Source organism: Ruditapes philippinarum, unplaced genomic scaffold (assembly GCF_026571515.1).
Source record: "Ruditapes philippinarum isolate M1 unplaced genomic scaffold, ASM2657151v2 ctg1425_1_1_1_1, whole genome shotgun sequence".
Lineage (NCBI taxonomy): Eukaryota > Metazoa > Mollusca > Bivalvia > Venerida > Veneridae > Ruditapes > Ruditapes philippinarum.
In genome coordinates, this window is record NW_026864317.1 from 173,325 (window position 1) to 194,419 (window position 21,095).

At 31.6% G+C, this 21,095-nt stretch overlaps 1 protein-coding gene across 1 annotated transcript; it reads left to right on the forward strand.

Moving 5' to 3' along the window:
* Positions 1–6,158: 6,158 nt before the first annotated feature.
* LOC132725172 (glycine receptor subunit alpha-2-like) lies at positions 6,159–15,981 on the forward strand. Its single transcript, XM_060710258.1, has 9 exons — positions 6,159–6,269; positions 6,495–6,559; positions 8,838–8,914; positions 9,192–9,418; positions 10,158–10,240; positions 10,495–10,626; positions 10,863–11,092; positions 14,268–14,432; positions 14,766–15,981. The coding sequence occupies exons 1-9, from the start codon at positions 6,178–6,180 to the stop codon at positions 14,949–14,951; spliced, it is 1,257 nt and encodes a 418-aa protein (XP_060566241.1). The 5' UTR covers positions 6,159–6,177; the 3' UTR covers positions 14,952–15,981.
* The last annotated feature ends 5,114 nt before the right edge of the window (positions 15,982–21,095 follow it).

Below are 21,095 nucleotides of genomic sequence, written 5' to 3' on the forward strand. Positions count from 1 at the left end.
GACACTTTTATTTATTTAAATTGAAATCTTCACTTTCTTAAAGTACATTGCTCATAAACGAAGGTATTTTATTTGTTTGTTTGCAGACATTATGACAGATTTAGTCAAAATTGATCTGGCCACTAGTCATATGTTACGAAAGACTTTAGCGATCTTTTTGTCCAGAATTTATATATTTGTGTAAAGTGGTTATTGACCAAGTTTGTTTAAATTATAGCCCCAGAAGCAGCTCAACCACGCTCTAAGAATCGCTTAATATAATAAAGATATGCAAAGGAAAAGTGAATTTTGTAAAGGTTTAGTAGTTTCATGTGAACCAGGATAGGAGTAAACCTCTTTCAAAATTAATCAAACCATAAAGCTCTTACACGAAGTGGTCACTTGTTTTTTATATCATCATTGTTGCATATGTTACCATGACACTAAAAGGCATCTTTCGTGTTTTAACTACATAATAAATTAATGTCAATAATGCAAAAAGAAATAGTATAAGCATTCGATTATACTTCTTAATTAATGTCTCACCTGTTTTGATGGAAATGGTTTGCTGTTTTCTGATGTTGTGTGTATTATAATGATGTATTTAGTATAAGTACAACCCTGGGGTATATGAATATGATAAAGTTTCCATTTCACAAGGAATTTACTAATTACAAACACAAGAAAACGCTACACGATTTTCTTTAGAAATAGTATAACATGATGGATAAATTAAACTTGTTTTTAGCAAATTTTAAATATGGACGACTTTTTTGTTTGAATTTTTTTCTTGATGAATCTGGAAGACAAACACAAAATCAAAATATTGTTATTTCTTTTTGTAGATCCACGATCCTTGAGGCGACTTTCACAAACTGGCAAGAAATAGATATAATTTTACGGATTTAAAACATCCTATCATTGTACAACACAGAATATACATATGCGTGCTTGAGTGCGTGTGTGCGTGACAACAAATAGGAAACAAATTTGATAAATTTGAGCGGGTTTTTTAACCAGACACTATAATCCAAAACAGCTTATTGTATTTTGTGTAGACATTTTTTAACTTTGCATATTTTTTTTCCAAAACTGTTAAGTTTTCATTGACAGCTGGTCTGAAATGCATTCTGTTTAACTGTATGTGCACTTTAAACATGACAATTTACTAAAATTACGACCTACACATTTAATGTAATCTCGCAATATTATCCAGCATAGAACTACATGATACAACTAGTTTTTATACCAAAAACATGTTTTCCCCAAATTGTTATACACATACGTTTAAAACAAAGCAAGTTTTTGCCAAATATAAATGGTGTTTTACAATGTTAGACATTGCTTTCATACATATATTAGATTGAGCTAATTCTGAGACAGGCATAAGTGAACCATACCCTTTGTTGAAATAATGATACACATATTGATTAAGCCGACATCCTTGCTGTATATATTGGTAATATCTTTTTGACGATTTTTATACCTCAAACTTAAAGACGTATGCACATATAATTTTCCAATAACGTTATTACATGAGGTTAATATGATTATTTTTTTAATCAGAGTAATTCATTGTTCAGTATAATTATAACGTTTGAAGATTAATAATCGTGATTAAGTTATTTTAATATAAACATACAGTAGATTCGTAGATGAAGCAATTTCCCAGCTAACTACTGCGTCATTGACAATGATTGATATAAGGAGTACGTTTAAAATTTGCGAGGAATGTTATAAATAAAAATAAAACAACGCTTTTTTCATGTAAGTTGTAATTTTATATACACTTCACTGAAATAAATCTATTTTATTAACAAAATCAAGAATACAGCGGCCCTTCTACTCTTGTTGATAATTATTTTATGTTATTAAAAATATTTATTAATATTGTGATAATCATAACGAGATAATATCTTAATATATCAAATGTGTATGTAATATTGTTAAAATTACGTTTGGTTATTACAATTTATTTTGTAATTTAAAATGATATTTTTTAGTAGTTTTAATTTGATTTTAAGGTTAGATAAAATAATTGATGAAAATATGATCCAGTCAATAAATAGGTAGATGCTTCTATTATATAATGTATGCTAGGGAAATTACAACTTTCAATTCATTTAGATTTAATACTAACATGAACATGTTGATGCCTATCTTCATTTACTAATATATCGGTAAGATGGAAATAACAGCTATTATATGAATAATAAAGACTAATGTTAGAAACTTTATATTATAATATAATTTGAAATCAATTGACAAGTGTTTTCTAAGTATTTAAGGGATAACGTGATAAAAGGATTTAATGTGCATTATATCAAAGTGACAAAGAATAAAAATGTTATAACTTATATATATGGTCACGTTTACGTATGTAGATCTGAGAACTAATACTTTAACACATTTTTTATATTGTACTTATAAGAAACATTTAACTGTTGTCGATTGTATGATGTGTTACGATAAATTTAGCAAAAACTTTCGCTCTTTAATGTGGTGTTAAAGAGCTTTAGAGTTTAAGATAATATTTATACATGTTTGTCAAAAGAAACTTGATTCATAGGCATTTTCATATGCATTAAATTTTCATTAACATATAAATGTACTTGTGTTTCGTTTCTAGTTTTTGTGTCGCCTTAAAAGGCGACATATAGGGGGTTACTTTTGTCGGCGGCGTCGGCGGCGTCCGTGTCGGCGGCGTCGTTGTCGGCGTCGGCGTCCCCTAAAGCTTGTCCGGAGCATAACTCAGTCACTATGAGTCTGATTGAATTCAAACTTGGTATGCATGCTTCTTTCAATAACCCGAAGTGCAGTGCACAAGGACCAGTACTCTGCAGTTCTTAATTTTTGAGTTATTGCCCTTTGTTAATTTTCATACTTTAATTTTGTCCGGGCCATTTCTCTTCAACTATAAAAGCTATGGACTCGAAACTTCATAGGATGATAGATCTCATTAAGAAGAAGTGCAGTGCACAAGAACCGGTACTCTGCATTTCCTAATTTTTGAGTTATTGCCCTTTGTTAATTTTCATACTTTATTTTTGTTCGGGCCATTTCTCCCAATGTATAAAAGCCATGGACTTAAAACTTCATAGGATGATAGATCTCATTAAAAAAAAAGTACAATGTATAAGAACCGGTTCTCTGCATTTTTTATTTTTTGAGTTATTGCCCTTTGTTAATTTTCATACTTTATTTTTGTCATGGCCATTTCTCCTAAAGTATAAAAGCCATGGACTTGAAACTTCATAGGATGATATATCTCATTAAGAAGAAGTGCAGTGGACAAGAACTGGTACTCTGCATTTCTTATTTTTTGAGTTATTGCCCTTTGTTAATTTTCATACTTAATTTTTGTCCAGGCCATTTCTCCGAAAGTATAAAAGCTATGGACTTGAAACTGCATAGGATGATAGATCTTATTAAGAAGAAGTGCAGTGCACAAGAACTGGTACTCTGCAGTTCTTAATTTTTGAGTTATTGCCCTTTGTTAATTTTCATACTTTAATTTTGTCCTGGTTATTTCTTCTCAAGTATGAAAGCTATGGACATGAAACTTCATAGGATGATAGATCTCATTAAGAACAAGAGCTGTCGGTAGGACAGCACGCTCGACTATTCTAAGTGCTTGATAGTAAAAGAGCCTTGATAACGTAAAATTTAGAGCTTTGATATAATGTTAAATTTTCTAAGTTCACAAAAGGGCTAATTTTTTTTTATAAATTCATGTTATAAGCCTTAGAGACAGTCTAATTATACAGTATTGGCTTGACTATTTGGAAGGTAATGTCACAAGGGTGTTTTATTGAGTATAATAATACTAATTACATGTACCTATGAATACATAAAATTGACAGAAAAGGTACAAAGGCTTGTTATTAAGATGTTTTATCAAGTAAATCACTGCTTTATTATTATGAATGCATATAATTGTCCCAAAAAAGGCACAAACCCTTCAGTAATTATAGAGATAACAGCTTACAAGCAAAACTTTACCATGAATTTCTAAGTTGAAAAAGGGGAGAAAAATCAGCCTAAATGCAAGATGGAATTATGGATCTTTGTCAGTGACCTACAATTATGACCCTAAATGCATATGTGAAGTTTTAAATAAATATCTTTAATAGTTATTGAGATATGTAAACTTGCATGTAAACATTAACCAAGAGACTAAGAAGAAAAGGGGATATGAATCAGCCTTAATGCAGGATAGAGTTATGGAACTTGGTCAGTGACATACAATTATGACCCTCAAATTATGACCCTAAGTACATGTGTAAAGTTTCAAGTAAATATCTTTGAAGACCTTTAACCTTTAACCAAAATTTTCTAAGTTTCAAATTTAAGGGGCAAATAGTTCTGCAAATATTGCAGGCAGAGTTATTCAATTTTGCAAACTGATGTACATTGTTACTATAAAAAAGTATTTTAAATTTCAATTGAATATCTCAAGCAATAATTGAGATATTTGACTTTACATAAAAACTTTAACCAAAATTTCTAAGTTAAAAAGGGGCATAATTCTGTCAATATTGTAGGCAGAGTTATCCAACTTGTCAATCTGATGAACCTTGTTACTATAAATAAGTATTGTAAGTTTCAATTGAATATCTCAAGCAATAATTGAGATATTTGACTTTACAAAAAACTTTAACCAAAATTTCTAAGTTAAAAAGGGGCATAATTCTGTCAATATTGTAGGCAGAGTTATCCAACTTGTCAATCTGATGTACCTTGTTACTATAAATAAGTATTGTAAGTTTCAATTGAATATCTCAAGAAATAATTGAGATATTTGACTTTACAAAAAACTTTAACCAAAATTTCTTAGTTAAAAAGGGGCATAATTCTGTCAATATTGTAGGCAGAGTTATCCAACTTGTCAATCTGATGTACCTTGTTACTATAAATAAGTATTGTAAGTTTCAATTGAATATCTCCAGCAATAATTGAGATAGTTGACTTTACAAAAAACTTTAACCAACGCAGACGCCGACGCGGACGCTGACGCCGACGCCGACGCCGGGGCGACTACAATAGCTCTCATATTCTTCGAATAGTCGAGCTAAAAAGTGCAGTGTACAAGAACCGGTACTCTGCACTTCTTATTTGTGAGTTATCACCCTTTATTAATTTTCATACTTTATTTTGTCCAGGCTTTTTCTCATAAATTATAAAAAATATGGACTTGAAACTTCATAGAATGATAGATCTTATTGATAAGAAGTGCAGTGCACAGAAACTGCTTCTCTGCACTTATTATATTTTGAGTTATTGCCCTTTGTTAGTTTTCATATTTCATTTTTGTCCTGGCCATTTCTCCTAAACTATATTGTTCACAAGGCGACACATCCGACTCGCGGAGTTCTAGTTCATTTTAGAATTACAATGTAATATTAATTAGTCGATATCTTAAATAGAAGCTACCGTGTAGTCTTTGGATGTGGTGTGAAATTAATGAGATGAAAGTTACGAAGGTGTTTAATTAATGTATTTTTCTTCCTTTTCTTGTGGTTTGACAAATTCTCGGCAATGCCAAAGTCATATGGTGAAACTCCTTATAATCGTTGCATAAACTATCATGATATCAAACAATTTCATTGACATTCGGATCTAAATCAAGGCATATATGAATAGTTTAGAAATTTTATTTTAAAAAGTAATGCAAAAATTTGAAGTTCTAATTAATTTGAAAATTCTTGTTAATCGTTATTGATCGTTACTGTTTTCATCTGGAGTAATGCGTAGATATGTTTGTAAATCAATTTACGTCTGCTTGAAACGTGGATATATACTATAAAATACATGGATCATGTATAAAGAGCCGTAATTTATCTCGAATGGGAGTTAGTTCTTCCGTGGGTCCTTGCTATATTTTCCAGAATATCTTATACCATTGCAAGTTGAAATCTTTTAAACTAATTATATAACTTTAAAAAGAGTGTGTTAGCTTGAACAGATGAAACTTAATACCAGTATACAAGAATTTATTAGTTTAACATAATTGATAGCACAAAGATACACACACGAGCACACACCCGCGCGCGCCCACACACATACAGGCACGAGCGCGCGCGCGCGTGCGCGCGCACACACACACCATGCATACACATCCACACACCAAAAACGATTTTGGCAAAGATGTATATATATTTCTAATAATAAGTTATTGATATTTCATTTTCATAGAAAATGGCATTGACAGTTCACAGTGTGTTCACATCGTTTCTTATAACATGTACGATTATAAGTGTATGTCGTGGACAAACCCAAAATGAAACAATGTAAGTAATCAGGTGTATTATATTAACATTGTCTCAATGCTTTATCTCTTATCTCATATAATAACAATTCATATTTTAATTCTATTAAACATGTATTTACATCATGTTTGCCTTTAAAACAGAATTAAACTTTGTTAACAGAAACATGTTAAGTTTACAGTTAGGAAACTATTACAACAATGTTTGCGACTTCAAGATTATTTCTCTATCTTCTTGAATTTATAGGTCTACATTACTTGGCAGGATATTTGATGGGTACGACAAGAAAATACCTCCTAACCAAAACACAGGTATTTTGTATTTATATGCACAACGGTTATACCTAAAGTTCGCTTAGAGTTACATCATGAAAAATATAACGCACTATTCGAGAAAACATACATATTAACTACCAAAATATCATTTTAATAAATTTCATGGGAATTACGTTATAAGTACATGTACTAGTATTATTTAAGGTTCTTTTACAAAAAATAATATTATGTCTACTGGCGCACATCAATATTTCGGTAATTTTCTGCTCTTTTTCGACGTACAATCAATAACCTACAAACTTTCAAAATTTCAGATATATAAGAAGGGGCTAGGTTATTTCAAGTTTTTATTAAATAAGAATTCCAGTATGACAATAACATCGTCCATTACATGACATTTATTAGATTCTGGTAATTATGCTGGAACTGTATTTTTAGATCTATGTGTGTTCGAAATCACCACCACGCTTAATATTCCACCGCTCATTTTACCATTTTTGTCTTTCCTTTCACTACTAAAATAACTTATGCTAATACATCGATTATTTCTTCTGTCACAAATGTTTCGCATAATGCATTTATTGTGCCTTAAATGGTATCGTAACTCGTCAAGTTTACCAAGGACATGTCTAAAATTTAAATAAGTAATGTGAAGCATTCGTGTATTAAATAGAAATATCCTCCTCCTCCTCCTCCTCCCCCCCATCATCATCATCAATCACCATCATCATCATCACCACCATCATCACCATCATCATCATCATCATCATCATCATTATCATCATCATCATCATCATCATCATCATTGTAATTATTATCATCATCATCATGACCATCATCATCATCATCACCATCATCATCATCATCATTATCATCATCATCACCATCATCACCATCACCATCAATCACCATCATCATCACCATCAATCACCATCATCATCATCATCACCATCATCACCATCATCATCATCATCATCACCACCATCATCATCATCATCATCATCATCATCATCATCATCATCATCATCATCATCATCATCATCATCATCATCATCATCATCACCATCATCATCATCACCATCAATCACCATCATCATCACCATCAATCACCATCATCATCATCACCATCATCATCACCATCATCATCATCACCATCATCATCATCATCATCACCATCATCATCACCATCATCATCATCATCATTGTAATTATTATCATCATCATTATTACCATCATCATTTTTGTTTGGCATATCGTCTTCATCATCATCAACATTTTTATTTTTGCATGGCATAACCGCATTTTTTTTGGTATATAAACTTTCATTAGTACTATAAAATGGTTTGACGGTGATATAACGGTTCAAATGGCTCATATCGTAAATGCATGCAATCTTCCATGTTAAGTGATAGGGTGTATAATAATACCTCGGAAAATAGTGGATAACGCAATATTTAAACTGTCAATATTATATGCAAAATGTTTTCCGATATCGCAAGAAATTGAAGCTATGAAGTTGTAATATAAGACATAAAGTTATATTAAAACTAAACGTGTTCTCAATTTGTACATTACTTATCTTCAAAGGGTTTTAAACACAGTGCGCAATTTTTAACAAAATTGCCCCTCGTGTACAGTTCTTTGGGATATGTTTATAAACTCAAGGTTCTATAGGTTTTACCCTTGCTTTTCAAGCATTTTAATTATTTCATACTATATTGCAATGTATTGCAATATGTCTGCAAATATCGCAATATATCGCAATATTATTTTTAGTTGCAATACTCAGCCCTAATAAGAGGGAATATACTGTATTGAGTTTAAAGATGTGTGTAAACATTTATAGTTTTGAAATCGCTATGACTATTTCTTTTTATTTTATAAAATAATGATGCGAACTTTTGGACAAACCTCGTATACTTGTGAAACAATTGAAATATCTAATTTACACATACAGTAAACATATATCTGTTATATCAATTTATTTTGTTTGTACATGAACCATGAGTAATTTCGTACATTCTTATAACATACATTTTTCCACTCACGTTTTATTTTCATATTCATTAGATAAACAAAAACTATAACTTTATTGAAAAAGTACAAAAAGCCATGTAAGCTTATTATCATATTATGATTACATATAAATCAACGTATAAACTGTATTAAATGGTAAATATTAATATATATGCTGACACACTGACAATATATTAGATGTAAGCGCAAGATTAATGATGATTAACTTAAATGTCAAGAGAAAACTAAAGTATTTACAATACATTTGAAATTCAACATACATTTGATATATTTTCAGGTGACGTTGATACACAAGTAAAAGTGCATGTTGAAATGTTTATTAAATCTATGTTTTCCATAAGTGAGATGAATATGGTAAGTTAAGTTATAAACAAACAAAATCGTTGCAATTATATACCACTACGAATGATACAAACCACTTTAATCAAGTTAACTTCATGTATAATCCAACTTTTATCAAACATTTTCCTTGAATATTGTGCTACACATAACTTTTGTATCAATCATATAAGATTCCGTTTATATTATACAAATAGATATTAGATATGGTTGTGTTCTCAATTTCTATCATATATTGATATATTTTATATTACCTGGCGATAGAAACTCTAGTCATGTAAATATATTCTAGGATTACTCTATGAGTTTGTTTCTCCGTGAACGTTGGATTGATGACCGCCTGAAATTTGACACCAGTCTTAACTTGACAAGACTGGTTCTCGATCTTTCCTTCTTTGAAACATTATGGTTACCGGATATGTTTATATTAAACGAAAAGGAGTCGGACTTCCACGAGGTTATGGTACCAAACAAGCTGTTGCATATTTATCCAGATGGGACTGTACAATTAAGTGCAAGGTAATTAATTTGTGTACAGTATTATATATTCTTTTTATTGCCATTTGCACATTGCTAGTAAAACTGATTGAGTATGTCTGATTATAAACAAATGACTTGATCTATAAACGAGTATAGTTTCAGATTCATTTTTTCCGTTTGGAACTGTTTCTCTACACCCCGAGGGTTTTGATAGTTTTTCTATTTTATTGAATTTGTGATGCATGATATTGTGTTGCAATAGTCGTCGACAATAAAAAAAATCTTTGTAATTATGTGCAAATCATTTCATGAGTTAACACTATACAGATAAAGTATTTGTAATACATTCTTTGAATTTGATCCTTTCCTTTTTACCTTTGTGAAATGTTTGTGGACAATGCCTTTTATTTCGTACAGAAGGTAATTTATGTCAGGGATGTTATCGTTGTTAATCCCTCAATCAGGTGAATGCTATGTTTGTGCTCTGTTTCAATATTTTTACCGAGTTAAATTCAGTTATTTTGTTATAAAGTTTAGTTCCTTGATTTTTTTTCTAAATTTCTCACAATTCAATATGAAAATACATCAATCTATTTCTGTGTTAAAACAGCCCTGCATTTTTCTTCCAAAAACATATTTTACATTACGACAAGGGTACAAACACGTGTGAAGACGACAAACGTTTATTTATAACATCTTATCGATCTGATACTCGCTGTACAAGGATATAATTCCACATATCATAAAGTATAGAATCATCAACAATTTATTTCTTCAGAGTGACGGGCACTTTTTCGTGTATAATGCAACTTAAAAGGTACCCTTTTGATCGACAATCTTGCAATTTTGAGGTCGAAACGTGTAAGTAGATAAAATCACTTAAATAAGGACTTCATAGAGAAACAAAAGGCCTGTTGAAATATTGGAAGAGTGAACTTCTCTGAAATAGTTCATGTTTTATATTGTTTAAATTTCTGTGAGACACGTAAACTTAATAAACTTAAGAAAAATCTAAAATAAAATGCAGTATTAACTTTTTGTCATTTATACCAATAACGACGTTATTTTATTTAGAATAGATTTGGTATAAAAAAATAATTTTCATATTGTTGCAGATGGTCAGACTACAGATATTGTGAAATTCTTTTGGAGTGAAAACCCTGTGGTGTTAGCAAAGGATATACAGTTCCCCCAATTTTCTTTAACTGAAATAACTCCATACGATTGTGAGAAGAGTTATTTTGGCAGTAGGAATATAAAGTTGTTTTTGTAATGAATTTGTGATAAAAACACAACACTATTTTGATATAGTTTAACACTAGACGTTTAATTACATGATCTTTTTAATTACATAATAAATGTCAAATAGCGACATTTCTAAAGGTAGTTTTACTTCTTTTTAAATACAAAAAATCGCCATTTGAATTTGAGTGCTTAACCTTGTAAGTTAAACTTAACAAATGTTTCATGTATTTATTTTCAGTTGCATTCACATGTATTGGAGTGCAGTTTGAATTGGAACGTAATTTTGAGTATCATGTAGTACAGATATATATACCCAGTATGCTTACTGTGTTGTTATCTTGGGTAAACTTCTGGCTGGATCTAGATGCTACTCCTGCACGAATTTCTCTTGGACTGTTAACTGTTCTTACTATGACTACACAAAGTGCCAGTGCTCGTTCAAATCTCCCACGTGTATCATATATAAAGGTTTTTACTTGATTTTTGATACAAAATATATTTTCTTTCACTTGAAGCAGTTGTAGGAAAATTACTGTTATCATTATTCCCAGTTGAAAGGCGGTTACAGCCTCAGTCCTTCTTTTCGTCTACCGAGTCAACTTAAGTCAAGCAATATTTGTTTTATAAAGTCAGTTATATAAACATGATAACACAAACTCTGAAGAATTTTTTTAGCCGGCTTATGAACTTCATTTCATAAAAACAACAAAATAGCATATGCAGGTAATAACGCAAAACATGATCAAATAACATCAAATTATGGCAAATATGGTTATCGAAACTTAAAGTAGTAAAACTACATAATCAAAGCACAGAAGGCGCTGAGTTTGTTTGGGTCTCAGAATGTCAGAAAGGTGTAGGTTGTGAGATTATAAGCCAATTTGTTTTTGTATAGTGTCAGCAATGCTGTTTCCAGTGTTACAACTGTAGTAAATTGGAAATAAGGCTAATTGCAACACTGATATTGAATTCAATGTTTATTTGGCTTAAACAATTTAAAATTAAAAATAAAAAAGTGTTACTTTATCTTGGATTCGAAACCCAGACCTCTCGCTTCTTAAACGAGCGTGGAACCCCTGCACCACGGGGAAGTTATAGGATATCAGCCTGAAGCAAACCATATTACTCTAAATTAGGGTTTGTAATCATTATTAATTTCGAGATATTTTGCTCACGGTAAATCTTTTTAACACAGATGAAAATAGTCGTGTTCCTGTCCTAGAGTCAACATCTTTATTTATTTTTCAGAAAGTCTAAATAACAAATGTTCATTAAGCGATCACAATAATCCGAAGCGTTACGGAAAAAACCGAGCAATTTCATTAATTAAAATGATATTCATCCGCGTAACAAAAATATTTGAATGTATTACCGATAATTCGCAGAAATGCTAAAGAGTTAAACAATATTAGAAATCTTCGATCAATCGGGAACTATTTTTTCTTCCCTCAGATGTTTGAAAACTAATGCGCCTGTCATTTGACAATCTTAACGCAGTGATCTCCCCTTAATTTTTTGGCGTTATTCAATTCCTGTCTGCTTAAATTGTAAATTATTAACATGCATATATTACCTTGCATAAAAATATGTTTAAACCAATTTTTCGGCGTAAGTGTACTTAAAGAAGTGACTTCGAGGATTTCGTGATGGACTACTTTCGGATTTTGCAAATAAGCATATCAGGGTCTGAAATTTCGTTACCATTATTTGTTTGGTTTGGCGACTCAAACAAATATGAATCCAAAACTTTGTTATAAATACTTTTAAGATATAAAAATTTACTTTGATGTCACTTGCAACAAATAAAAGAGATCAAACAAATGAGATAAGAAAAGCTTTATGAAAAAGTTAAAGAAAAGTTATGAAAACAGCTAAACTAACAAATAGTTATAGCAAACAAGCAAAAAAAGAAGGAAAAACAACTACAAAAATCAGCACCCCTATCTATGCATACAGGCAACCGTAAAATATTAAAAGTTTCTAAGGCAACACAAAACGCATAAGTTTATAAGCTTAAAGGATTTTCGTATATAAAACGTAATGTCCAGTACCTGAATTTTGTTTTGTTTTCTTTTTAAATCTTTGTGTTAGAAGTGTGAAGTGCCGACTTGAGATTTGACACGTTAAAATTTTTGCCAGTTCATTTAATTGTATAGTTATTTTTACTTTTTTTAATAAATATTTGTTACATGTTACTTCAACATAGATAGAAAAATATGTTTAAGTAATTTTACTTCTTAATTACAATTAATATTTATACCATCAAAATTACAATATATATTAAGTCATTTATTTTTTTTCTCAAGGGCAATGTCTTGATTATTGATAAGCTTTCATGTTAATTTTACTAAACCATTTGATGATACCTTCTTATGTTATAATTCTCTAAGGTATTCACCAGTATATATTGTCATCTGTATATAAATTACTGTGATTATTGATTCCGTACCACGCTTTAGTTTACTAATTTTTTAGGTATTGCACATATTAACTTACAACTTCATAGGTGGATGTATCTCGATATAATAAGACTGCAGTGCACAATTATAATAACTCTACTGTTCATGATTTTTTAGTTATTTAGCTTTCTTATTTGTCATGCTTATGTTTTTAGTTCACCTTACCATTTATATTATGACGAGCTTTTAAGATTAATGGCTGTCTGTCCTCCGTCCGTCTTTCACAGAGATTAAAATGACATCACCAGTGACTTTCATACTAACATTGACTTTCCATAGCAACCAGTGACTTCCAAAGTAACCGTTGACTTTTGATAAGCAGCTACCAGTGACTTCCATATCAATCTTTGGCTGCTCTTGTTAAAAAAAATACCAACAATACGAATATCAACTGACCTAGATTATGTAGCAATACCTGCTCTTTATAGTGACTAATACTTTTTGTTCCTTGTCATGTAGAGCCTCTATAGTCAGGTTAACAATATAATGGCCATCTTGTGCTTAATTTTCTCCCGTTTGTCGGCGGATTTGGCTGCAGTTACACTATGATTTATCAATACAGATGAATTGACTTAAGTCTCAACAGCAAGTATAAGAGAAAAAAATATTACCAAGTTTTAAATCAAATATATGTTCTCAAAATGTCACAGAAAGATATCACAGTTGACTTAATTTTGTTCATAGGCCTCATCTGACAACGAGCAGGCCATTTCTGGCGGTGTCCGTTTTTTGTTATGTTCATTGGCACATACAAACACCGGGCTATTCATTTCTAGAATCTTTATTTTGTTCCTAGACATAACTTTCGTTGATACAGTTTAAAAAATCTTTACATTACACTGGATCAAGATGAAGATATTAAAAATTGTCACAAAACAGTACCTTTCTCAAAAATCATTACATTTTACTAGTTTAAACTTTGAATACTAATTTAATCTTATTTAAGAGTCTAATTGAATATCACGAAGTAACAACCATTTACGCCTTTTCAAATATTAACTACATTGTATTGTGATTATACTTGTACTTATGAAGGTTTTAACATTTACATAATTTTCCTTTATTATATCAGTATTGTTAAAATATAAATCTAGAAATATTCACCAACACAATTGATGATCTACAATGTTATTACAAATTCCTGTTTACTGACATGCATAACCATGTTTATTAATTTACTGCAGGCAATAGATGTTTACATGGCAGCCTGCATTACATTTGTGTTTTTGAGTCTCATTGAATTCGCATATGTGAATGTTCTGGTAAGGGTAGAGACCAGACGAAACCCGAGTGATGGTAAAGCGAATGGAAAATCAAGCCACGGAAAGATACACCAAACTACTCATGATGTATATCATTTACAAATCTTTGCCTACTAATTCTAGATGAAAATGTTACTTTTAGTACTAAGAACCAAAAGAAAAAAACTTCATTTCCAGAAATAACTGTTACATATTATTAAGTTAAAAAGTACTTGAACAAAATAAGATGATATCAATTAGTAAGAACATGCCAAATGTAACAAACTTGTTCACTTGTACAATATTAAGTGGTAATCTCAGTACCAAGTCATGCATGTACATGTAATAAAACAGGCGTGTTTCCGGAGTTTTCTTGCGAATTACACCAAATGTTTTGACACTGAGACAATCATTATGAACTAAATGTTATTTACATTTCAGAATTACACCTTGGACCGACACATATTTCTATTTACGTGCTTTAAGGTACAACATCTCTCCTACATAGGACGAGCACGACTTGTGGACAAAGTCTCTCGAGTTATATTTCCTGTAGTGTTTCTGTTTTTCAATATTACATACTGGGTGTATTATATGTATTTATATACATCTGATGTAGTTGTTTAATATAACACAAATATAGCATTATGTATGACTTTAACGTGTTAAAGAATATGACAACTAGACTAGCTGTGTGAAACATTTTGAAAAAAAAAGATTTGTCTTAACCCAGAACATCTTCATTTGAGATTAAGTGTATCAACAGCAAGCAGGTAGCAACATAAGAAACTTAAAAAAAATCCAACAACAAAGAAAGCAAAAACAACAACAACAAAAAACAGCAACAACAACAAACAAACAATGAAATATATGTAAAGCCTGTAGGCACTGATGTGAAGATGATATGAAAACTCAAAAGTACAAATAAAAATCTGAAAAAAGACTTCGTTGCTTCGATCCAGTCTGATTCCTGTCTTAAATGATTACGCTGCCCGTATACTATTGTGGTGACAACATTAGAAATTACGCATGCCCGCGTGCTATTGTGATGACAACATTAGAAATTACGCATGCCCGTTTGTTATTGTGGTGACAACATTAGAAATTCAACGCCGCCTTCGAGAATCTTTGCTTCATTTACACCTTTGTTTAGTCTACATGAAACTTTATAAATTCTGCAAAATTTTAGCCTTTATCGTCATTTCTCATCTTAACTATCGTACGTTGTATTTTTATCGAATAGATAAACTTTCTATAAAAAAAAAAAATTCTATATTAAGATGGGAATTGATTCACAGTGAGGTTGTTGTTTTTGTGTTTGATCTCAGTATTAGCTTTCAGACGGGAACATCAATTGTAATTAGAGTTTAATCTATCAGTAGATGTGTCAACATAGAATTATGATTTTATGTAGTAAATTTGTCAGATGATATCATGCCTTACACAATTCTCAGCATAAACCGTCAATTTTTTTACTATCGGCAAAAAAATCGGTGAAAATGCCATTTATTCTAATGCTTTGTTTAAATCAAATATATGAAATTCATATTTTTTTCAGTAGGAGTCTTCATTTTACTGTGAAATAGTATTGCTCATAAATGCTTAGTGATGTGAGTAAAAATAATATATGTATTAGAATAATAAATATGTATATTACAGAAATAATATTCTTAAATTCCAATTTTCTATACAATGTAGTTAAATAAATTGCTGTCTTGTTAATCATAAAAATTATAATATTTTAAGAAAGTACACTACTAGTTTCAGATATTAGTACATGTAGTAGATATAAGTAGATATACATTCGTCCATTCAGCAATGGGGAAAATTTTAGTCTTGCTTTTGTTTATTTTTTTTTTTGTTTTAACAAAATTACACTGTTTTCAGATTCTCTGATAAAAATAGCTTTTCTGATGTTCAACAGGTCGTTGTTACTGATCATGAACTATATTCTACGGTCATTCGCACTTTACCTCTACTCTGGTATGTACAGAAGTTTCAGTTCCTTGCGAAAGTGAAGGCAACTAGTACTGGTAAACTGCTTGACAGCTTGCCCAGAACGATGCGGTGGCTGAACTGTGCTTTTGTAAATTCAATACGGCTTACTGCCGTGATCCGGAGTGAAATCTACCAACACCACCACCGCATATTTGGTAGCAAAGGTTACAAAGTAATGCTACCGTCCCATCTTCCATCTATATTTATTTAGTAATCTTTTATTAAAAGTGAATATAAATCACTCCTCTTACTATAATTATTACGTATTAAAAGGTCTTTGATTTAAATCTGGTGACTACCATTTAAGAAAGTAAGAATTTATTGTTAGAGTCTGGTATTTACTTGGTTCAATAACTTAAAACTTGATACATAAATTTGGTGTTTTGTTTATTTCTTATAGAAAAGTCCAGAGTACAGGGAAAACGAAGTGGGTCCATGCTTCAGCTCTACATATATAAGTAGCATAAAAAGGAGAGAAACTTGCCAAGCCAGGTTGTGGTAGCTTTGCAACCTGTCGCCTCGGGGGTAGCCCTCTCCTGCTACATATTAAAGTAATTAAAGTTACGTATTGTCATAGGTGCTGTCGCCATCTTTATTCAAAATTTCAGACATGGCATTACTTTGTGAATTCATGCATTAGGTTCTTCTTTTTCACAAAAATATGCAACTTATTAAACAACGAGCATATACCAAGAAAAATTGATTAGTGCTTCGGATATTCAACTGTAATAGGGAACCATTTTCAAGGCTGATTTTGTATATTACCTGTGACTGTTTTTCTAACAGATTGTTGGTTTGTCTTTCTTTAAGTAAATCGAGATACTTCGTGCAATCACTTATTATGGTTTATCTCTTCTTTCAGCAATGATAAAAATGAGTAGAATAGTAGACGTTAACTTGTTAACATTGAAACTTGTGTACCCCCTGCCAATTTTACCGAAATTCATACCGAATTAATACCTAAAATCCAGAATGAACTTCGCAGCCCTTTTATTTAGTGAATTCTGGTTGAACGATTTTGCACCGAACACATTAAGAATTTGAACCGACTTTCTTTCTTAGAAATATGCCTAGTTTCGTACCGAAACCTCGACAAGCCCCTACCTATTGAGTTTCGGCTACCTAACCACAACGTATATACCGTAAGTTTAACGACCAGTGAATCGTTTTCGACATTAGACCAAATATCCCGAATGTCCAAAAAAACAACAACAACAAAAAAAAAACTCCTGCGTATCAGATTGCAACGATTTGCTGAGAAATTATCTGCTTTCTTGAATTCAGTGCTGATTGACACACTTCCCTTACTACTTCTGAAAATGTATTATGTGGCTCTCGCCATGCATATTTCATGGAAGCATAACTGTTGCCGGGTGCCAGGTGATGCATTCAAACATGGTCCAATGGGAGCTCTGTAGATAATGTGCTGTTTTGAACGTTTTAGCACCGATCATTTACCATATACAAAACGAACTTGCAGCGGATATATCGAATAGTCAACATTCTTACTCAGAAATGAGCCTATATTTTTCCGAAACCACTTTGAGCTCCTGTCGTTTGAGTTATGTCTTTTAAAAGTGCGCTACGTAGCCTCACTGATTGTACCGACCTGCCTGCCCAACCCAAAGAATCACTTGCATTAGACCAAATATCCCGACTATTACCGAAACCTTTCGGTGAATAAGATTTCACAAACTGCAATTAAATTAACTAAAAGCAAATAAAAATAAATTTATCGAAGGTATACAAAACGATTTGTCTGAAGGCCTTCAATGATGTTTTTCAATGTTTATAAAATTCACTTTCCTAGCAAATGATATTTTCTGTTGTTTTTTTCTTTCTTTCATTTTGTGATCAGTCAATCACAATTTTATTTGAAAACGCGACCAAAAAAAAAATATTTCAATGACAATCGTTGCATATCTGAGACTTTTACCAATTATCCAATTTGAATCACTATTAAAATTCAAACAGCATTCAACAGATCGAATTTTAGTTCAGTTAAGTGTAAGCATTGTCTATGTTTTTTTTGCCATTGCATATCCCCTACGTCTGAGTTTACTCGCAGGCGCAGTTTTTGTACTTTGTAGCGAGGTTTGGTCCTGACACGTGGACCGTAGGTTTTGACATTATCTCCAGGCACCCGGCAAGGAGACAGGTTCTCAGTGAGGTCAGCAACACCAAAAAGTGAAATCCTTTGTAGTTAAAATATTAAAATGCATGTTTTTAAGTGTTTCAGGTGTGCGGAAAGTTCCATTTCGTTTTAAACCATGCTTATCACCCCGAATGTTGCTGCAAATCATAACCTCATCTAGGTATTCACCTTTGATAGTTTGATACACTTTTCTTACTTCTCCTGAAATTGTATTATGTGTGCATAACTGTTGCCAGAAGCCAAGTAACTAAGATCTAGGGGAGCTTCGTAGAATGTGTGTTGTTAAGTCATTTTTCCCCACCCTTTGCAATAATTCATCAAATATTTCTGGTTGCATACACATAAAGAGCAGACTCAGTGTTTTGAATTTTTGGAAACAATCCATTTCGCTGTTGGAAGGTTATAATAAGCTGCTGATTTCGTTCATTAATTTTCAAAGTATAATACCGAAAATTGTCGATTAGTACAGCTCAACATCTGCAAGAAGTATGAAGCCATCTCCCGAAACACATACATGAAGTTCATATATGACAACCCCATTTGAACGTTGCGGGCGAATGTTTCTGATCTTTATTAACGCCCAGCCATCGTGGAAAAGCTGTCATTTTCACACTAGCATTTGCTTGATTCATTAACGGTTCGTTAACCTGTTCGACCATAGCGGTATAATAACGTACTAGTAACGGTATTAATTCGGTACGGACACGACAAAAAATCGTCACAATTTATTACCGATATCGATACGTAAGGACCGGAGGTTGATTCTACACCTACTGAACCGTCTGAGAACCTTCACCGAACATATCAGATCGCTGAATCTGTCAAAATCTTTTATGCATGCTCAACATATATTTTTGTGATAACGAGTATCAACATTTTTCTCAAAACACAAAACCATTTCGTGGAAAGAACCTGTCAGGAATACATCGAAATTAAATCGTTTCAAATTCAATGGATTTTCGGCATGGTGTGACAAGGGGTCACATGTGAAAACCCCATTTGAACATTTGGCGAACGATAATGTTGCTAAGCAGTCGCGGAATACACGGTACGAAATATATATAAACGCACGGTCGTCGTGCCAATGTTGTTATTTTCGTAGAAGCATTGGCGTGATTGGTTTGGGGTTCGTTGACCTTTTCAGCCATAACGGTATGTTTACTTATTTTCATCGCAATGGTTACGGCAGTAATATGGTACGGACCCGACGGATATTCTAAATAAAGATTCATCGCAATTTATTATTTGCACGGAAGGATCGAGGGTACAAAGCCGTCTACCGAACAACACCGAACATATCAGTAAAAGAGTCTTTTGTGCATGCTCCAATGTTGTTGTTGTTGTTTTTTTGGTTGATGGCGAATATTACCGAATTTTGACGAAAAGTTTTGAAAAGATATAAACCGTTCGTGGAATTACAGAAATTAAATCAATTAACCTAGCGCAACATTAATTATTTCTTTCCATCGGTAGCTTAATTGATAAGTCTTTGAAGTTGCATTAAAGAGGTTGTAGTTTGATAAACATTTTTTTATTATTACTTTCCTCCTTTTCCATAATATTTCAAAATACATAAAAGAGAATGTTAAATTGAACTTCAAAGGATATACAAAAAATACGGAAAAAGGAAACCAAATAGTCATGATGTTATTCAAACTAACAAATTGACCACTGTGCCACAATGTTCTATATCGATGCAGGTAAAATGTTTAATACTTTGACCATGGAGCTAAATATATTTGACTGTACATATTAAGCTCCATGGTTACAGAAACTGTACATTATTTACGGCATCATCAGTATACGACTGACCGAACAATAAATTCATGTACATTGATTAATTAATTTTAATATTCACCTTATCCATAGTTATTTTGTTAAAAGTTAAGGTATATTAATCCTTTTGATACTTGAATATATTCAAATTTAGATTACGATAAATTACGATTTAAATTTACGATATTAAATTTAGAGTATTTTAATACACCTGTTAAAATCGATTAATTCTTGTGAATTATAAAGTTTTTATTGAATCAAGTTGACCTCTGGTTATATCAGCTTATCTCGTTGGTCTACGGTTTACTTTTTAGACTTCTGATTGGATTAATTCAAATTTGTGTTATTGAATTTGATAAATAATTACCTATATATAGGTTATTTTGCTCTTGCTCGCCATTCTGTTACTTATTTTGTAGTCGAGATCACGTTTCTAGTCTTTTTTTGATGCCTATGACATTAATAGTTTATTAAAAACATCTTGACAAAAATTATATTGTAATATGTGATATTAATTTAGCAACGTAACGACATCTGATATGGATACACTAGTATAAATTAAGTATCGACGTTTAGTAAATATACATATTGATATGTCATTATATATCGTCGTCTCAGTATGAAGGGCAAGGGGAATGAACGCCACTCGTTTGTTTAAACGCTATTCACTCACTCTATACATACGATTTTGAAATGGTGGGTAATTAAATTAAAAAGGGAAATATAAAGCTTTTAATCATTTTGTAACATTTTGTAATGTCACTACCAATGTAATTCTGTTTTCAAGTTTTGGTTCAATGGAATGGTACAGCATTACATAATAAATTAAACTTGTGTTCAAG